Here is a 20,257-nt window from a genome sequence, read left to right on the forward strand (position 1 = left end):
TGTGCAGGAACAGGAAAATTGATAGACAGATTTGAACTTTTGATATCACCGATAGGAGCAAGACATGTGTTAAGATTATTTATTTTTTAAGATTAGTTAATAACATTATTTGTACTGGACATATATATTATTATGATTACTTAAAGAATATTGTTTCTAAGATAATCATAAATTAAAAATTATTAATAATATATAAGAATTAAGTACTAAGATAATGTGCAATTATGAAGATATAGTGTGATTAGAATTTAGCAAGTGATGGGTGGTTGAGAAGGCTTTGCTTTATAATCAATCATGCATCCAGATTCTACTAACAAACACCCCCCCTAATCACCATACTTTATCCCTTTAATGTCCACATTATTCTCAACTACTATTTTTTTTTTTGTTTTATGATGAAAAGAAAAAGTAATTGAGATGGGGTCAATCTCAAAATGAAATTGATGAGGTTTAGTAGGTCATATTCTTTATGTTTTTACACGTGTCATATAATGGTGAACTTTTTACCTTTTACAATGAGTAAGCCTCTAAATTGATTGTGTGCAACAACCCTTGCACTACACTGTAACGGCAAATTTGTATGAGGTGATCTTCGCTGGATATAAAAGCTCATAAGAGTTGCAGGAACCAAGTCCCTTTCCCTTGCAAGCACCAACCTCAAAATTCATAAAAAAAAAACACCCAACCACCAACCTTCAATCAACCCCCAAGGCCCAAGGTGAACCACAGTCCAAACCACCACTTTATCGGTAAAAATAATTAACCCACTAAATTTATTAATTTAGTAGACCCCGTAAGAGATTGAAGTTGATGTGGTTAAATCAGAAACACATTTGTCGAACATTGCATGAATTAAAAGAAAAGTTGTTTGGTGGGATTGGTTTCGGCTTGGAAAGCTAAAAGAGTGGTGTTGGGTATTGAATATGATGACTCTCAAAATTCTCGAATTTCAGTGGCCTTTTGCTGTCCCAATATTGCTGAGTCATTCCCACGTGTAAGTTGGGTATTCCCTTTCTACATTCATGAAAAATGACTCCATCCTTTCGGTCCAAGGTTGCTTTTTTCAGTACGATATTTGGAAGGCCAAACCAATATAGCTGGGTCGGCTTTTTTCTTAAAGGATCTTCCCTTTTTTTACTTGTGTGGTTTGGTTGATGAATTTTATGGACGGAGAAATATAACAGATCACCCTTTTGTTGGTAGAGATGGAAATGGAACAGTTGGTAGACTTTGTTTCACTATTTGGCTTAATTGTTAAATGGGATGTATAATCTTAAAATTTATTATTATTATTATTTCCGTTCCGTTTCAATCTAATTTTTATTATTTATTTTTAATATTTTTAAAATCACGTAAATACTTAAATATAATTCTTTAAAAAAATATTTAAATATAAAATATATGATTTTTTTAATAATATATTATTACATATTTTCCCTTTTAATAGTTATATATAAGGATAAAATAATAATTTTATATAATAGAATAGAATGAGGCAAGCAATTACTAAAATCACTTCATACACATTGTCTAAAAAGAAAAATCCACCCACCCACCCATCCCGCGTCCACTTTTCAAAGAAAAAGCTACTCTACATGGAGCATATCGATTCAAAATCTATGGAGTGATTCGAGTTTTGCCATCCCTATTTATTGGTAAAGAATACTTCATATTTTATAGAAGGTTTCTATGATGTATCACCAATTCATGTGTAGAGTTATGAAAAATAGTGAAGTTTTTATAAATAAACTTCAAATTCAAGAGTTATTAATATTTATTTATGATAGTTAGGATTAATATTCAATTATGTTTATATAAAATTATTAGTATTTATTTTTAAGTCTTTCATAATTTTTTTGTTTTATTTAATGATGGAGTGTTATGATATTATTCACCGATAATGCATGAGATTCATGCGTCAACAATGCATCAAATATTATTCCTTTTTGTATTTTATACTTTTTTGCATATTAAAATTTGACAAGTTTTAGTTTTATATTTTTGGAATCTTAGCTCTTGGCCTCGTCACACTTGCAGCTTGTTTGGTTCAGTGTATTGGCTATGCCAATACACCTCTAATCGGTGGGCCCCACCTAATACCTCTCTAATCCGCCGTTTGGTTCAGCATATTGCTAATACGCGTGTATTCCGTTACTTTCCTAATCGGTGAAAAGCACCGATTTCTATTCCCCCCCTTCTGCCCAGATTAGGTGACGCTTCAGCAAACCCTCCCTCTTTTACCCTCCCCCGATCCCCTTTGTTTCTCTTCTGTTTTCCACCTTCATCCGATTTGCTTCCTTGTTTCATTGCTTTTCTTTTCTGCCGATTTGGTCCCAGTTTATTTTCTTGCCTTTTCTTTTGTTTTCTTTCGTTTTCCCTCTTACCAAACACTAAATTTTCCCTCTCTTTCTCTCTATTTTCTTTCATAATACTCGGAGCGTAAAAAGAAAAAATACTGTAATTACTTTCTAGACGATAACTAGAGAGAGTGAAGCCAAGAACTTTCTGGAATTTTTAATCTAACCTTCTTCTTTTTTTGTTTTAGTTCAGAGAGAGTGTTTTTGAATTTCATCGTTTGTTAATTTCTTCTTTAGTTTCCTTTTTTTTTGCTACTTGATTCGGTTAACGATCAATATGTGAGATTTAGCTCTTTGATAGTCGGAATTAGAATGATGGAGCGGTTAATCTCCGTTTGTTTACAGTTGATTTTGGTGTTGGATTTGGTTTTCAGAGTTTCAGGAAATGCGGAAGGTTCGTCATGATTATTTCCTCTTATTTTCTTGTTTGAACTTTGAACTTTGCAAATGGAATTATTGTTAAATTTAATGTATATGATTCAAATTAGATGAATTTAGTAGCTATTGGATTGGTTTAGCAGTGGCATAAGGTTGACTGTTTGTTTTAAATTTCAATTAGCTTTGGTGCTGTAATTGGCTTGACTGGAGAGATACTTGCACGCTTACTAATTTATGCGAAAGTTTTCGATACAATTTTACGTTCTAATTCTCGATATCCAGTTTGGTTAAATTAACCAATGCGTTGTCTTCATCCATGTCTGTTGTCGTCTTGAACCCTGTTTGTTGTTTTGAATCTTTCAAGTTATAGTGGAGCTTTAGCGCTTTACAATATTTTAAATGTTTTCATGATATGATTTTAACTTCTTTGTTGTTATCTGTTTATGTGATGAAATAAATCTTCTTTACAGTATTTTAAATGGTGCAGGATGTTGTATTATGCCATGCAGGGATCTTTCAAACAATAAGCTAGAAGGAGATATTCCAGTTAATGGTTCCTTTTCACTCTTCACTCCCATCAGGTTTTTCTCTTATGCTATTTCATGTTTCTCTCACCCTAACTTCTGATCCTCGTCGCCACTGTTTTATCATATCTGTACTCTTAGGCTAGCCTCTTGAATTGCTGCTTCTTTTGTTCACAGTTTTGCTAATAATCGGTTGAATAATCCTCCACCTGCTCCGCCGCCTCCTATCACACCTACAGCTCCAATTCCATCAGGTTTGTTCTCGATTTTATTATTATTATTATTAATTATTATTAGCTTTTAATTGTGCTTAACTTTGAGGCCTGCTTCACTTTTATTTGTATTTATATAGATATTTGATTGGGAGTTGAGATATTCCTTTGTATTTTTCTTTGCATTTGCCAATTTTTTGGTATATTGCTGATCCTGAGCTTTTTTACATCTGGGTCTGTTTTTTAAGAAAGTGCCTTTGAGCTCAGATCTAAAATCTGATTATAATATTGCCTAAGATGGCTTTAGGTTCCTGTTTAAGAGGTACTGGCTGTTTTCTCCTCGTTTATTTCTTTAGTCTCATGTTTCACATTTGTGCTATGCTCTCTGTATTTGGTGCGCCATTTATCATATGTATGTTCTTCAGGTTGCCAATTTTTTTCTGACTGTTAATTATTAAATCTATTGTTAGCCTCAATTATCAAATATCTTCTCTTTTGCTTCTTCAGTTTGAGATGATATTCTGAGCTACTGATCACCTACTGGAAACTTGTATTATAACATTTGTTATTTTTAAATTCATGTGCTTGGTGAATGTGGATTCTCTTTGAATCGAAGTGGAATTGTTAGAAATTCGTGGATGCCAAATACTTTTTGAACTCTTGTTACAATGGACCATCTATTGATCTGATTTTTACATTGTCTAGAACGTCCGGAATCTCAAGCACCACTTGATTGGGCTGTAAGGAAACGGATTGCATTAGGAGCTGCAAGGGGGCTTGCATATTTGCATGATCATTGTGACCCTAAGATTATACACCGTGATGTAAAGGCTGCAAATATATTGTTGGATGAGGAATTTGAAGCAGTTGTCAGAGACTTTGGGTTGGCCAAATTAATGGACTACAAAGATACGCACGTCACAACTGCTGTTCGTGGCACAATTGGTCACATAGCTCCTGAATACCTATCAACTGGAAAGTCATTAGAGAAAACTGATGTTTTTGGCTACGGTGTCATGCTTCTTGAACTCATTACAAGACAGAGGGCTTTCGATCTAGCTCGGCTTGCAAATGATGATGATGTCATGCAGCCATTACCTCTCAGAGCTGCACAAGACCTCATTAGATTCTTGCATCAGCCAGTTTATCACAGTCAGAGATTTAAATTGTCGCTTAGCTATTTTGAGATATATGGTGGAAAACTCTTTGACCTTTTGAGTGATAGAAAGTAATTCCTTTTTCTTTCCTTGCTTATTTATTTATGCATGTCCATGTGTGTTATCAATCAATTTCTTTCTTAAAAGCACTTGATTGAGTATGATGTGTAATAAATTTTAATTATCTTCTGGTTTGACCTTCTATTATGTATCAAGCCATTTGCCCTTCACACATTCTCTCTTTCAATATGTATTCTGGTATAAATGTGCATGCACATACATATTCGAATTTTTTAAAATTGGAACATTAGATATAATCAAGTAAAGAACTTGATTAAAAAACAAATATTCAATATATTAAAATTGGATCTGTAGATATAATACAATGAATAAATTGTAAGGTGATTAAAATTGAATGAATAAATTAGAAAAATTTTATTAAAAATAAAACTAATTAAATGTGTATATTCATATACACTGCATTAATTAAAAATATTTTTAAATAATTAAAATAAAAAATATTATTTTAATAATATTACATATATATCGACTTTTGAACCAGTGGCAACTACTTCAGTACAAAATAAAAAAGGTAATTAATAAGCAGGCTCATTCATAATTTTTTCCCCACAGAATGAATGATGTTATTTGCAAACAAAAGCCGTCCTCAAAAATCTTCTCCCAAATTTTTTTTGCCATTGATATAAATATAAACTGGTTAATGTGGTATATTAATATATAAAAGGAAATGAGTATATAAATTCATATAAGAATATTGATTATTAAGAATTTTATTAAATTATATATTTTAATTATAATATATTTAATAATAATTATGTTAAAATATGATTAAATTATTTATTATTGATATTAATAATCTTATTAAAATTTAATAACAATAACAATAATTATTTACCTAAACCAATTTATGCTAAGGGTATTCTAGTCATTTTAGTTTTTTCCATTATGCTATTACACCTCTATTCCATTCAACCAAACACAAGATTACTATTACGCCTCTATTTCATTACATTCAACCAAACAGTTGATTTGCTATTACACCTCTATTCCAATACACCTCTATTCCAATACACCTCTAATCCAATACAGCGAACCAAACGTGCCCTTGGTGTTTACGCCAAAACCTACTTCGTGGGTTTGAACCAGAAAAGTAATCCTATTTGTAATGTATGAGTTAGTGAGTTAAATGTAAATGTATCCAAAAAAATCTATACTCTTTCATGCGTTTTTTTTTCATGTCATCATATAAATGTTTTTTTTAAAAAATAAGACACTTCAAAATAAAGAAATTAAAAATGATTAAATTAATTTTATAATAGAGATTAATCCTAAAAATATATATATGCTACGGGGGCTTGACTTAGAATTTAACCAAAAAATAGTATGCTTGATTCATTGTTTTGAATTATTCGATTTTAAATTTAAATTAATTAAATTATCATAATCTAGTGATTAGGGTTTAGTACCCCTTGTGATCTATTAAAAGTCAGATCAAAATAGTAAATCAAACTGTTATCTTGGAGCTTTTCGAAAACCTAAGAAAGAAGTAAAGGAAAAAAAGGTTGTGAAAATAGTAAAAAGAAGGGAAAATGAAGCTTTGTGATTTGAAATCGAAGGTGATTATCCCATGTGATATATCGACTTTACTTTTGTGATCTCTACACGCAATCAATTGGATACATTTTTGGGATCCCAAAATAGCCCATGCTTTATAGGTCTATGGTTTGGATTTTGAAAAGGGGTACCAACATGAAGCATGTATATATAATCCAAATAAGACAAAGTTTTAAGTAGTTAAAACGTTGATGTACACTAAAGCTAAAATGGACACAGTCATGTGTATCCAATTTCCAAAGCTAAGTGTTAAGTAATCAGTAGGTGGAAGACAGTACAAAATCATGTTCCACACAACCGGTTTTTGAAGGCAAGGTAAGTGTTTGGAAGACGTAATCATCAAACATTATATGTTTTTTACCAACAGTGATGTCTCACAATATTGTTATATATTCTCTCAATAAAATTTCAAATATAAATAAATAAATTCATAATTTTAAACGTCAACCACTCTTGATGCTTAATTTGGTACTCCAAATAAATAATTAATTAAATCATTCATTCGAATCCGATGCAGGGACCCCCCGGAGTTTAATTCAACTATAACCGTTAAAGCCGACAGAATCAGTTAACCCCACTGATGCAGACGTGGCAAACACGCCATGCATCTTTAAGACACCAGATTGAGATTCTATTTATTAGTTTTTTTTTTTGGCTATTTTACTAATCTAACCTGAAAAAATTTAATATTTACAAAAATAACCCTGACTCAAAAACATTCACTAAAATGATATGAAATGAACAGTAAAATTGGGTTATGAGAAATAGATGACAGGCACCGCTTTTTTCTATTAAAAATTAGGGTTTTAGACATTAGATAACTGACACCATCTATTTTTAAAAAAAAATTTTGGGGTGCTGACACATTGATAGCCGACACTGGAGGTGTTCATCGACGGCCCGCCCGAAATATGAGAGGGTTCGGGTAAAAATATAGGCCCAAAATATGGGTTTGGGCAAAAAAATGAGGCCCGTTTAAAAAACGGGCCGGGCCTCAGGCACGACTTTTTTGGCCCAGCCCGAATATATAATAAAAAATATATATTTTTATATTTTTTAAATTTTAAAATATTTTTAAAATACCTTTTTTTAATTTTTTTTTAAAATTGGTGTTTATTTTTAAAAAACGGGCCGGGCCAGGCTCGGTCTAAGAATTTTTTCTCGGGCCAGGCCTGGACAAAATTTCAGGCCCATATTTCGGGTCGGGTCGGGCCCGGGTCTATTATGCGGGCCAAATTTTTTATGGGCCCGGCCCGGGCCTGACCCATGAACACCTCTAGTCGACACCCATTTATCTAATTAAAATAATATTTTGTGGGGGGGGAGTGGTGCAGGCCAACAAAGGGCCAAAATCACCCAACAAAAAAAATTAGAAATATTGCAACATAACCCCTCCTTGTTTTTCCATCTTTTTTATTTCCCAAGTTTAGTTACGTATTTTATATTTTAAAACAATATTAAACTACTTATCATGTTTTTTAATTATTATTGCATCACTCACATTATTATTAAATTTAAAAATTAATTTAAAATATATTAAACTACATATTTTATAAAATTTAAAATTTTCATGATCCATCATATTTGAATTTTCATGATTTTTTTAAAATTTTTGTTTTTATTTTGTTAACTGTAACTTGATTGTTGTTAAACTCAAGTATAAATAATAAATTAAGCCTAAAAAGTTATATTTATTTTTAAAACTATTTATTAATTTTAATATTGAATTTTAAAATCGTGAAAATATTTTAAAATGCTAAATACAATATCCAAAATGACAGTAATTGATACTAAACTAGTTAATTTTCAAATCAAAAGTAGTTCATTTAAAATGAATTTAAATTTAATATGCACAATTAAATTATATGTTTTTTTATAAAATTAGAATATGCTTTAATGATTTTTATATTTTATAATAATTCAAATAAACATTGCTAATTTTTTTTAAAGTAATGAGTAATATATTTATAAAATATGTAGTTCAATATATTTTAAATTAATTTTTAAATTTAATAATAATGTGAGTGATGCAATAATAATTAGAAAACATGATAAGTAGTTCAATATTGTTTTAAAATATAAAATATGTAATTAAACTTGGAAAATAAAAAAGATGGGAAAACAAGGAGGGGTTATGTTGCAATATTCCCAAATTTTTTTGTTAGGTGATTTTGGCCCTTTGTTGGCCGGCACCACTTTCCCCCAAAAAATTTATTTTTTAATCAGATAAAGGGATGCCGGCCATCTATTTCCCATAACCCATTTTTACTGTTCATTTCAGGTAATTTTTGTGAATGTTTTTGAACTAGAGTCATTTTTGTAAATATAAAAAATTTTTAGGTTAGATTAGTAAAATAGCCTAGTTTTTTTTATAACAAAAAGGAATATTGAGTTGTCAAAATACCTTAATCTAACATCAACTAAATTTTTTAAAGAAATTATCAAACATTTTATAAAATAATAACAAATATACTTAAATAATTTTTTAAATTTTAAAAAATATATTTGTTCTTTTAAAAAAAACCCTCATAATTTTAGATATTTTAACTTCAAAATTCCAACCAAAATCTCATTGTTTTTTACGTGTATCTTTTTATAAATAAAGCTTTTAACATAAATGTATGGTTATTGAGTTGATATTCATTGAAAAAATAATTAAAAATTTTATATTTTTGATAAAGTAAGTAAAATTATTACGAGTATTTTTTTTAATGTTTTTACAACATTATAGAATTTAGAGGTGTTATGGGATGGGTCGGGCCCAATCAAAATTTTAGGCCCAGGGTTTGGCCCGATTTAAAAAATAAGTCTAAAAATTTTGTACAAACTTAACTTGCATGTATTAAATTTTTTATATTATTATTTTTATATAATTTTTAATATATATAATACATCAAAAATACTAAAAAATATTAAAATAAATGTTTCCCAACAAATTGAAATAAATTAAAAAATAATATGTATACTTAAATAACGCTAATATAGCTGCAACTTAATAAACAAATGCCTCTAAAACAATAACAAAATTAACAATAAAATAAGAATTATACAATATCCATTCAATAACAACAAAACAGTATCAACAGAATAGTGAAATGGTAGCAAAATAGTGAAAAAACAACAAGAAAATAACAAAAAAATAGTAAAAAAAGCAAGAAAATAGTAAAAAAAAAATTTGCATATTGGGGCTAGGCTAGGTTCAGGAAAAAAATCCTTACTCGATGCCTAACCTGTTCTCTAAACAGACATTATGTTTTTGCTTAAACCCATTTTTTGGACTTATATTTTTATTTAAACATTCTCACTTTTCGAACGATCGGATGACCGACTCATAGACTGATGTAACAATATTTAACTATTTCAATTGAAACTTTATTTAATAATTTTTATGAATTATTCTTTACAGATATATTTTTTTCTCGTTAAGTCTAATTATTATTTATCGGAGTTACCTATGAAGAAATATGGAAGTAAAAAAGCAGCATGTTACATCGGGGTTGTCACTGGATGACTGGAAGGCAAGATTTAACGCCATTATCTGACAAATCACCACGTCAGAAAATTGAAAAAAAGCTTACCAAATGTCGGTGGACGATGGAAGTATTATTATGATACCATCCTTGTCACTTTGGGTTCACCACCAACACCTTCCAATTAACCTCTCTCTCTCCCCACCATCTTCTCTATATAATCTCCCAACTCTGCTCCACTCATTCCTCCCTCCCCCCCTTTCTTCTCTCTATCGATTCAGCCTCGGAGATTGGAAATAAATATTAAGCTACGACGAGTTCTTTGTATACTACATGTGCCGTGGAATCCCATAGTTTGCACAGCTTTTTATGCTATTAAGTACTAACCCCACCGTCCATCTCCGTTACCATCTATAAAAAGAACTGTTCTACTACTCTTCCTTTGTTAATTCATAGAGGAAATGGGTGAGGAAGTTAAGCAGGTGAGGGTCTTTGTTCATGGAATTAAGGGAAAACAATTTGCATGCAACATAGATTTACATTGGCATTTTGTTTTGATTGATGTTTGGCAGGAACAACAACCTCCAGCAGAGGAGAAAACAGAAGACAAGGTGGAGGAGAAGCCTGCTGAAGAAAATAAGGAAGAAACGCCACCACCGCCACCGCCTCCTCCACCTCCTTTTGTATTGTTTGTGGACTTGCATTGTGTTGGATGTGCAAAGAAGATTGAAAAAACCATCATGAAGATTAGAGGTAAATTAGGAATATTCCATTATTAATCCCTTATAATGAATCACTTAATTGGGTATTAATACTTTTTTTTTTCTTTTTCTTTTTTTGTATTGGAATTGTTTGGGTAGCAGGTGTGGAAGGAGTTGTGATCGACATGGCTCAAAACCAAGTGACTATAAAAGGAATAATCGAACCCCAAGCTATATGTGCTAAAATCATGAAAAAAACCAAGAGAAGAGCTAAAGTCCTTTCTCCTTTGCCTGCAGCTGAGGGTGAACCTATCCCTGAAGTTGTTACTTCACAGGTATAATTTCACCCAAAAGCACAGACAAACAATAATAATAATAATAATAATAATAATAATAATAATAATAATAATAATAATGTTTGGGTTAATTGTTCCAGGTTAGTGGATTAACAACCGTGGAACTTAACGTAGACATGCATTGCCAAGCCTGTGCTGAGCAACTCAGGAAAAAGATACTAAAAATGAGAGGTATATATAGTTAGCTAAGCATTGGCATAGATCTGGTTGATGCCAATTTTATTGATTTTTTTTTATCTTTCATGTCCATTTTACTGTGCATATTTGGGGTTTGTAGCTGTCGTTCAAAGTTTTAACCTATATTCTCCTCTTAAAGTGACATAACATTGTACTCAATCGGTAATTTTATTGATTTTTGAAGCTTAATAATTGATACAGGCATACAAAGTGCAGTAACAGAGCATAGCACAGGGAAAGTTACAGTGACGGGTACCATGGACGCGAACAAACTAGTTGATTACGTGTATAGACGCACCAAAAAGAAGGCTCGGATCGTGCCACAACCGGAGCCTGAACCGCAACTGGAACCCGAAAAACAAGAAGAGAAGAAGGAAGGCGAAGAGAAGCCATCGGAAGAAGCTAAGCCAGAAGAAAACCCGGATAAAAAAGAAGAAGAAAAACCAGCAGCCGAAGAAGAAGCCAAGGAAGAAGGAAACAATGAAGCTACTGGTGAGACCAAGGAAGGAGAAGATAAGAAAGAAGACAACAATGGCAGCAACAATGAGGATGAATCTATGAAGAAGATGATCTACTATTATCAGCCGCTCTACGTTATTGAACGAATGCCACCGGCTCCTCAGTTGTTCAGCGATGAAAATCCTAATGCTTGCTGCATTTCATAGTCAAATGATCATACTAGTTGACAGTATATAGTGTATATGTATATATTTTGTTGAGTCCGTGCCACTGGTAATGAGAATTTTAGAGCAAAGCGGTGGACGGATCGCATGATGATCAATCAGTGAATGTGGGGAACTCGGGATAATCACAATACAAGTGAGGTTAATAATAATATGATTATTATGTATTAAAATGTATCATATTGTTATTAATAATATGATTGTATGAAAATGTATCGTGCTGTAAAAAATAGAGTACACAAATTTTCTATATCAACCTACCTTTACAACAACATTATGATGGTAAAGTTTATTGTAAAATTTTTTTTATTCTCTATAATAACTTTTTTTATAACAACAATTTTTTATATCAAATTTTAGTACAATTAATTTTAATCTCAAGTGAAATAAAAAAAACCAATAATTTTAGTTAAAATATTATTTTAATAATTTATTTAAATTTTGCATAAAAATAAAAAAATCTATTAATCCTTTTAATTATATGAAAATAATATTTAAGGAAGAAAATTAAATTATTAAATTTATTAAAAAGATGATGCAAATCTCATTAACCAATATTATTAATATATTATAGCTTTTAATTTAAAAATTAAAAAATTAAACATTATTATATGAGGATGATTTCTCTATAACAACCAAAATCTAAGATATTGACTATTAGAATTTGATAAATTGAATAAGGTAAAAAAATTTAATTCTATATATTTTTAATAAATCACAAGTTTTTACCTAAATGAAATTTCATTTAAAATAAATAAATAAATAAATAAAAGAGACATATAATAATTTTTTAGTCTTTTAAGTTGTTATTCTTTTACCAGTTATCTTATGTTGCTTGCATTGGGATGTTAACTTTTCATCTCATCCGACGCAAAAGGAAAGAAAGCAGCAGCGCCTGAGTTTCTGAAATGATTCACTATGACTTAGAAGATTCCTTAGTAGAGCATCAGCTACTGGTACTAAGTTCTTCGTCTTAACCTACATCATCTTCATCGTAACTATCAATTATTATAAATATCGATGACAAAAAAAAATAAAATCTTAAAAAAACAATGGTATTATCAAATCATACGTTAAAAGTAAAGGATAAAATCACAAAAGTGATAAAAAAGAAGGTATAAAAATGGTAGGTTTGGGAGATTCTCTCCGAGGAAAATAGAGGTATGGGTTTCACATGGTAGGGCCTCTCTTTCTCTCCTTGTTCCTATATTATGCGGTCTGAGTCATCCTATTAAAAAATGCCAAAGACAGGCACCTGAATCCCCCCCCCCTCCCCCATCTGTATAATTCTAACGTGGCACATGCAACCTTTTAGAGCCGATCAATGCCATTCCCTTGTCTGCTTCTAAAGTTTATAGTAAGGACTAGACATTGATTTGTAAAATATTTAAGAGCCTAAAAAGTAATAATTTTACAACTGGTCCTTTGGTGCCGCCTCTATCTACTGCTTGAGTCCACAACTTTCTCAACCAATCCAAGTTATCTTTAACGTCAGAAAGTAGAGACTTTTGGAAGTTAAGTTAGATTAGAGACTAAAGTAAATCCATTATTAAAGGGGGAGAGTAAACATGAAAGGTTGTGGATTAAAAAGTTGAAGAAAGAAAAAGTGTGGGTTGATTAAAGCAGCTTTTATTGACTAACTGCCATCACTGTAAATAAAGTGACCCAACTGCTTTTATTGACTATAACTACTGAAGATTATAGTGTCATGTATGCTGCTTTTTCTTTTGGCTAATTAATTTGCTATCTAACACTTGAAATTAGGGGACCTGCAAAGGCACTTTGAGATACATATAATTCAACTGCATTTAGGATCACCTCTTGTTCTATTTAAGTTCCAATATCCGAAAGAAAGCAACTTCTTTGTTAAGAAAACAACAATCCACATGGGAGCCAAACTACATATACACAATAATTTATAAGAATTATCCAAACCCCATGATGAAAAAAAGAGATGGTTCAATGCACTTTTTATAAAAACAAACAGATATGCTGACACATCATGTACCCCCTACCCAAGTCAACATGACACCCTCTTCATTGAAAGGATTCATTTTCGCTGATTATAAAGTATCTTTTGATATATACAAATAAAACTGTCCTCGAATCAAGCTACTATGATGAACCATGAAGCCATATAGATAATTAATTAAATTAAAGAAAAGGTGGGGTAGAAATTAAAAAGAGGCTATACTAGGTTTACTTTTCAGGGAATCCAGGCTCGTCCTACGTCTTTGAAAAACTCTTATATAAGACCTTTCCTGGATTGGGTGCAATGATCACCAAGAAAATAGCAACACCGGAAAGAAGAAAGATCTAGTTTCAATTAGGAGCTAGAATGGCGGACATGCAACTAGTTGTAGCCAGCAAGAGAGTAGAGCCGCAGTACGTGGAGATGATGGTGCCTTTGTATTCTTACGGGTGCGAAAGGAAAGTCAAAAAGACTTTGTCCCATCTCAAAGGTATACCTAATTATTTTCTTAGCTAAGACCCTTGTCACTTAATTTCAATGTTTCCCCTATGTTTTCTGCTACTCCATTCTTAGATTATTGGCCCAAAGCCCAGTAATATTGTCAAAGGAATTGGAATTGTAAATCTATTGAGTGAATTTGGTCCATTAAGCTCTTTTTGTGTTTATTATGTGTGTATATGCAGGAATATATTCAGTGACGGTGGAATATGATCAACAAAAGGTGACAGTATGGGGAATATGCAACAAATACGACGTGCTATCAACGATGAGAAGCAAAAGAAAAGAAGCTCGGTTTTGGAAACCCGAAGACAACGTCGAGATGGAAGATGACGAGGAGGAAGAGCCGTCACCGTCTCTTCCTCGTAAGGGATTCAACAAGCCTTCTTTGGCTCTAATGAAGGCTCGATCTCTAAGCTGGAAAGCATGGAAAAAAGTATTCGCCCGCTCCCTTTCTTTCTAATTGAGGATTTTACATGACATTGCATGCATGCATGTCTTGATGTTTTTCCAAAACAAGGAAAACGGAAATGAGTGTAAATTTTGATATTATCTATGTTTTCTTCTCTCATTTTGTAAATAAATTTCGGCTTCAAGATAGTCGGTCCTTGCCACTGTTCTGTGAAATTTGCTTAGTTTTAATGGATGCTGACCGAATAAAATCCCAAACAAATTAATTCTCTAATACATCCATGACACGTTTATAAATGTCATCGTCCCTTTCCTCAAACATAGCTAACCATATGGAGAGGGAAAAATAATTAATGGAAACTAATAACATAGTTTAATTAAGTTCATCGAGCTTAATTGATAAGGTTTTGCAGTTTCAGACTAGAAATACAAAAACTAATCAAGTTAATGATTACTCATTAACGCGTAAACCAACCTTCAATTGACGACAGATTGTTGACATGTAAAGAGAAACATTCATTCCATCATTATCAACTCCAATAATTTATTGATTCATGATGACAAATAATAATGTATAAATAATAAAATAATAATAATTCCATGGATGAAATGAAAGATGAACAAAAATCCAAAGTAAAAAAAAAGGGTGGGGATAGTCGGGTAGATACTAACATGATAACCCACTACCATTGCCAGTTTATAAATTTGGCTGCATCTTCCTCTCTTTTTCATTTTCTCAGGATTCTAACAAATTCATTGGATAAGCGTAAAGTGGATTCACTTTTTTGCTTATTATAAATAACATTTTGGAATTGTAGGCCTTTAAAAAAAAGGGGGGGTTCAGTTTTTCTTTTTAATTATAAGAAAGCCTTCTGTGGAGAAGATGATAAAAGTGTCGACTATGGCGGAGCTGTTAGGAGAATGCACGGCTGCGCTAGCGACGGTGAGGGAGAGGGTGTTAGCACCATGGCCAACCCTTCATTTCCGTCGTCTCAGCTTTTCATATTCTGCTGCTGCCGCCATCCTCAATCAGGATTCTTCTTTCCTTGTTTACTTTTAGTATATACCGGAAGCTATCTTATTATTATAATTATTATTGTTTATTTATTTTTATTTGTAATTGTTATCAATTATCAGAACTCTTCCCTGTAAATTTTGAGGAAACCCGTTTTGTTTGTTTATTTTTTTTTCAATTAAGTGCTTAATTATATATGTGAGAGTACTTAATTTAATTCATGGGTGTGGCCAGAATTCTATATTAATTTCTATGCATTTATGTCCCTACTACCAGTTTTTTTCCATATTTTTTTTTTGCTCTTTTGTAAAATACTAAAATAAATGAAAAAATAAAGAAAAGATTGCAAATGTGAGTTCTGAATTTCAGTGTGTTTGCAATTATGCATATTTGTAGGATATTCTATATATAATCAGTACATATAGATTGTTTCTATGAATTAATGTGAGCAGAAATGAATGGTAATGATAACATTTTAAACTTTATTCGAAAAGGTGACAGAATATTTTTTTAATTTTAATTCAAAAAATAAAGGATATCTCTTTAAATCTTTACGTTAATCCCACTCACTAATTATTGTAGATTTGGCGTTTTGAGTCACGAGAGTGAATGATGTCAATTTTTTGGAGAACCCCAAAATAAAAACAAAGGGCTAAAACCATTATCATGTCATGAAGCTAGTTTTGAAAATCATCATTGCCATTATTGTCTCTCATATTCTCCTTCCCCCACTCACCAACTGTTTTTATATTTACCATTTTTCCATGTTATTATTTCAAACTCAAAAAAAAAAAATCAATGAAAAATCAAAATGGTAAATTAGATTTCGATGAAATGACATTTTATCTAATTCTTGTTTAGAATTATAATTTATTAAGAATGGGTCCTATTACCATTTGGAAATGAATGGTTGGATTATAAATTAAGTGTTCCAAATATATAAATTTTGTCACTTATGTAAATCAAGTATAGTTGATCTATCAATCAACGGATCTTGAGTTAACCAACAAATTTTAAGACTATGCGTCTCAACTAAAACTTTATGAAAACCATGTGAAAGTATAGGGTCATTAATTATTAGTCGTCTTAAGACGTATCATATTAAGATGTAACATCATCATCACTATTAAAAGTATTGAATCAAACTTCCATGTTAGTGGCCTCAAGAAATATAATTAAGCTTGTCTCCCATTATAAAAGCACTATACAAACAACTAATACACTCCCACATGTTGTTTCTCAATCCCTAAACTCTCCCACCAAAAAGCGTCTTTACTAGCCCTCAGTCAATAACTCCGTTGTATAAACCATTACCTTCCTCCCTTGTTAATCCTACCGGTTAACATAACTAATATTTGATCTTTATGCCATCGATCGTTACTAATACAATACATGTTTATGCTCCTTTTTGCATGCATAAACAATGTTTTGTATTTTTGGGAGTGCCAATAAGTTTTATTTCGCATTTCACATCATTAACCAGAAAACTAGAATCGAGCTTCTCCAATTACGAAACAAATGAACAGTTGAAAGAGTGTCCATGTTGACGTAACCAAGTAAGCACAGCGGCACTAATAGTTCACCACTCTCCGGAATTTGAAAGTTAGAAGACAAGTCACAGAACTCTCTCCTCGCATTCACCCGATGTCAGCTGTTCCCCAACCCACCATTTCTCTGCCAACCCCCAACCTCAATTCCACCCCAACCCCGACAACCCTCCTCAAAACCCTCTCTTCTTCCCACTCCCTCGCCCACTTCAAACAAGTCCACGCCCACATCCTCCGTTCCACCCACTCGCCCTCCCATTCCCTCATCCTCAAACTCCTCTCTTCCCCTTCCCTCCTTTACTCTCTCTCCATCTTCTCCCACCTCCCTCACCCTCTCCCTTCCCTCTCCACTCCCTTTCTCCGCCACCTCTCTCGTAGTTCCAAACCCGAATTCGCCTTCTTTGTTTACCAAAGACTCAGGAATGAAGGGATACCAATTGACAGGTTCGCTTTTCCTCCGCTTTTAAAGGCTGCCTCCAGGGTTGGCTGGTTGGCTGAAGGGAAAGAGATTCATGGCTTTGGCTTTAAGTCGGGCTTCCATTCCGACCCGTTTGTGCAGACCGGTCTTATGGTTATGTATGTCGGCTGTGGGAGACTTCCGGAGGCCCGGTTGGTGTTTGATAAAATGTCTTACCGAGATTTTGTTGCATGGAGGGTAATGATAGATGGGTATGTTTTTCAATTTTTAAAAGTTCCCAATACTTTAAATAAAAGATAGATACTTCTGAATACAAAAAGACTTGTGTAATTTTGATGAGACCTATTGGCCCAGAGTGCCTACATGTGAAGTAAATAATGATTTTGAGTAATTAAAGATTGAATATAATTTGTATTAATAGTGAAGTAAACTTACCAGAAAGTTGTAGAAAACTTTTTTTATTTTTATTTTTTGAGATAAAACCAATCTGGGATTGTTTAATGACTTCAGTTGTTAACAGCTACTGCCAGAGTGAACTTTTTGATGATGCATTGGAACTTTTTGAGGAGATGAAGAGGGCTAATATCGAGGCTGATAAGTTTGTTCTCTCCAGTATTCTTTCTGCTTGTGGTCGAGCTGGGAATCTGGATTGTGGGAAAGCAATACATGACTACATTATTCAGAAAGAGCTTGTGATTGATGCTCATCTAAGGTGTGCTCTTGTGACAATGTATGCGAGTTGTGGTTGCATGGATATGGCTCAGCAGCTGTATGATCAGATGATACCAAAAAACGTGGTTGTTTCAACAGCCATGGTTTCAGGGTATTCAAGACATGGGCGAGTCAAGGATGCTCGACTGATTTTTGACCAAATGGTAGAGAAGGACTTGGTGTCTTGGAGTGCAATGATATCTGGTTATGCTGAGAGTGATCAACCTCAAGAGGCTCTTAGATTGTTTAATGAACTGCAAATACTAGGAATAGGACCTGATCAGGTGACCATGTTGAGTGTTATATCAGCTTGTGCAAATCTGGGTGTACTAGATAAAGCTAAATGGATACATGTATATGCCAATAAGAACGGTTTTGGAGGAAGTTTACGTATTAATAATGCTCTTATTGATATGTATGCCAAATGTGGGAGTTTGGAAAGAGCAAGAAATGTTTTTGAGAAAATGACAAGCAGAAATGTGATATCTTGGACCAGTATGATCAATGCATTTGCTATACATGGGGATGCCAATAATGCCTTAAGATACTTTCAGAAAATGAAAGAGGCTTGTGTGGAGCCGAATGGAGTAACATTTGTGGGCGTGCTTTATGCTTGTAGCCATGCAGGGCTGGTTGAGGAGGGCCGAAAGATCTTTGCATCCATGATTAATGAACACAATATCACTCCTAAACATGAACATTACGGTTGCATGGTTGACCTCTTTGGCCGTGCTAATCTCTTGAGAGAAGCTGTTGAGATTGTAGAGACGATGCCTTTTGCACCCAATGTTGTCATTTGGGGATCCCTCATGTCTGCTTGTCAAATTCATGGTGAGACTGAATTAGGACAATTCACTGCCAAAAGGGTACTCGAGCTTGAGCCAGATCATGATGGGGCTCTTGTTCTACTATCAAATATTTATGCCAAAGAAAGAAAATGGAAAAATGTTGGAGACTTGAGGCAATTAATGAAAGAAAGAGGTATATGTAAGGAAAGGGGATGTAGTAGGATTGAATTGAACGATGAGGTGCATGAGTTTTTAGTGGCAGATAGGAATCACAAACAAGCATATGAGATATATGAAAAATTGAATGAGGTGGTTAGTCGATTGAAGTTGGATGGCTATGCTCCAGACACCGGTTGTGTTCTTGTTGACTTAGAAGATGAAGAAAAAAGGGAGGTGGTTCTATGGCATAGTGAGAAGTTAGCACTTTGTTATGGACTCATAAATGGAGCAAAAGATTCATGCATTCGGATAGTTAAGAATCTTCGAGTTTGCGAGGACTGCCATACCTTTTTGAAGTTAGTTTCGAAGGTGTATAGGAGGGAAATTGTTGTCAGGGATAGGACAAGGTTCCACCATTACAGAGATGGAGTTTGTTCTTGCAGAGACTATTGGTGATGTTTCTTGAGCCTTTTCTCTGCCATTTTATCCCAATGGTCCGGAATTGTTTATGGATTATGGTAAAATTTGTATTGGAATACCAACAGTGAGTTGCTTGGAACATGACTGCTCTCCAAACCTTGTAAAAATTTGTTAAAAACTTCATTTAAATGAACCTTTTCTTTTCTTGTTCAACTTGGATATTCTTCTTTCGTGTTTGCTAGCTGTTGAGAGTCTGATTTTATAACATCATTCTGTTGAAAAATAAAAAATACAAAATCATAAGCTACTGCATATTCTTGGTGGTCCATTAAACTACATGAACATAAGCCGATTTGTTGCAACACACTAGCTTTTCTTAAATATGTTTGAAATTTTAAGTTGATCTTAGCTTCAGGAGCAAGATATGGTGAAAAAGCATGGAAACATTAAAATAAAGATGGATTCTATTTTTAATATGATTATAGTCGCACACCTTATGGTATACAGCATATTTTCTGCATTTATCATCTGTTCATGTCCCCAAAACTCAGATGACTGTCGTATTCGATACAAATATGTTTGGATACAAATGTCAAATACGGGTATTTCAAAACATATGGGTATTTTCCATTTTTGTCGCTTGAATCCTTCCAGTTGCCTCCAATAAT

The 20,257-nt window shown here is 32.8% G+C and overlaps 4 protein-coding genes across 4 annotated transcripts; all 4 read left to right on the forward strand.

The window, feature by feature from the left end:
- Positions 1-3,140: 3,140 nt before the first annotated feature.
- LOC107917143 (BRASSINOSTEROID INSENSITIVE 1-associated receptor kinase 1) lies at positions 3,141-4,864 on the forward strand. Its single transcript, XM_016846526.2, has 3 exons — positions 3,141-3,316; positions 3,437-3,513; positions 4,177-4,864. The coding sequence occupies exons 1-3, from the start codon at positions 3,234-3,236 to the stop codon at positions 4,701-4,703; spliced, it is 687 nt and encodes a 228-aa protein (XP_016702015.2). The 5' UTR covers positions 3,141-3,233; the 3' UTR covers positions 4,704-4,864.
- A 4,960-nt stretch (positions 4,865-9,824) lies between these two features.
- Positions 9,825-11,861, forward strand: LOC107917988 (heavy metal-associated isoprenylated plant protein 9). The gene is made up of 5 exons (XM_016847455.2): positions 9,825-10,215; positions 10,306-10,486; positions 10,597-10,769; positions 10,871-10,961; positions 11,169-11,861. Exons 1-5 carry the CDS (start codon positions 10,195-10,197, stop codon positions 11,630-11,632), a joined length of 930 nt encoding a protein of 309 aa, XP_016702944.1. The 5' UTR covers positions 9,825-10,194; the 3' UTR covers positions 11,633-11,861.
- A 1,612-nt stretch (positions 11,862-13,473) lies between these two features.
- On the forward strand, positions 13,474-14,747 carry LOC107917526 (heavy metal-associated isoprenylated plant protein 36). Its single transcript, XM_016846862.2, has 2 exons — positions 13,474-14,112; positions 14,306-14,747. Exons 1-2 carry the CDS (start codon positions 13,989-13,991, stop codon positions 14,581-14,583), a joined length of 402 nt encoding a protein of 133 aa, XP_016702351.2. The 5' UTR covers positions 13,474-13,988; the 3' UTR covers positions 14,584-14,747.
- A 2,000-nt stretch (positions 14,748-16,747) lies between these two features.
- On the forward strand, positions 16,748-19,802 carry LOC107918139 (pentatricopeptide repeat-containing protein At4g14820). The gene is made up of 2 exons (XM_016847670.2): positions 16,748-17,762; positions 18,032-19,802. The coding sequence occupies exons 1-2, from the start codon at positions 17,191-17,193 to the stop codon at positions 19,623-19,625; spliced, it is 2,166 nt and encodes a 721-aa protein (XP_016703159.1). The 5' UTR covers positions 16,748-17,190; the 3' UTR covers positions 19,626-19,802.
- Positions 19,803-20,257: the final 455 nt, after the last annotated feature.

Source organism: Gossypium hirsutum, chromosome D12 (assembly GCF_007990345.1).
Source record: "Gossypium hirsutum isolate 1008001.06 chromosome D12, Gossypium_hirsutum_v2.1, whole genome shotgun sequence".
In the NCBI taxonomy this organism is placed as follows: Eukaryota; Viridiplantae; Streptophyta; class Magnoliopsida; order Malvales; family Malvaceae; genus Gossypium; species Gossypium hirsutum.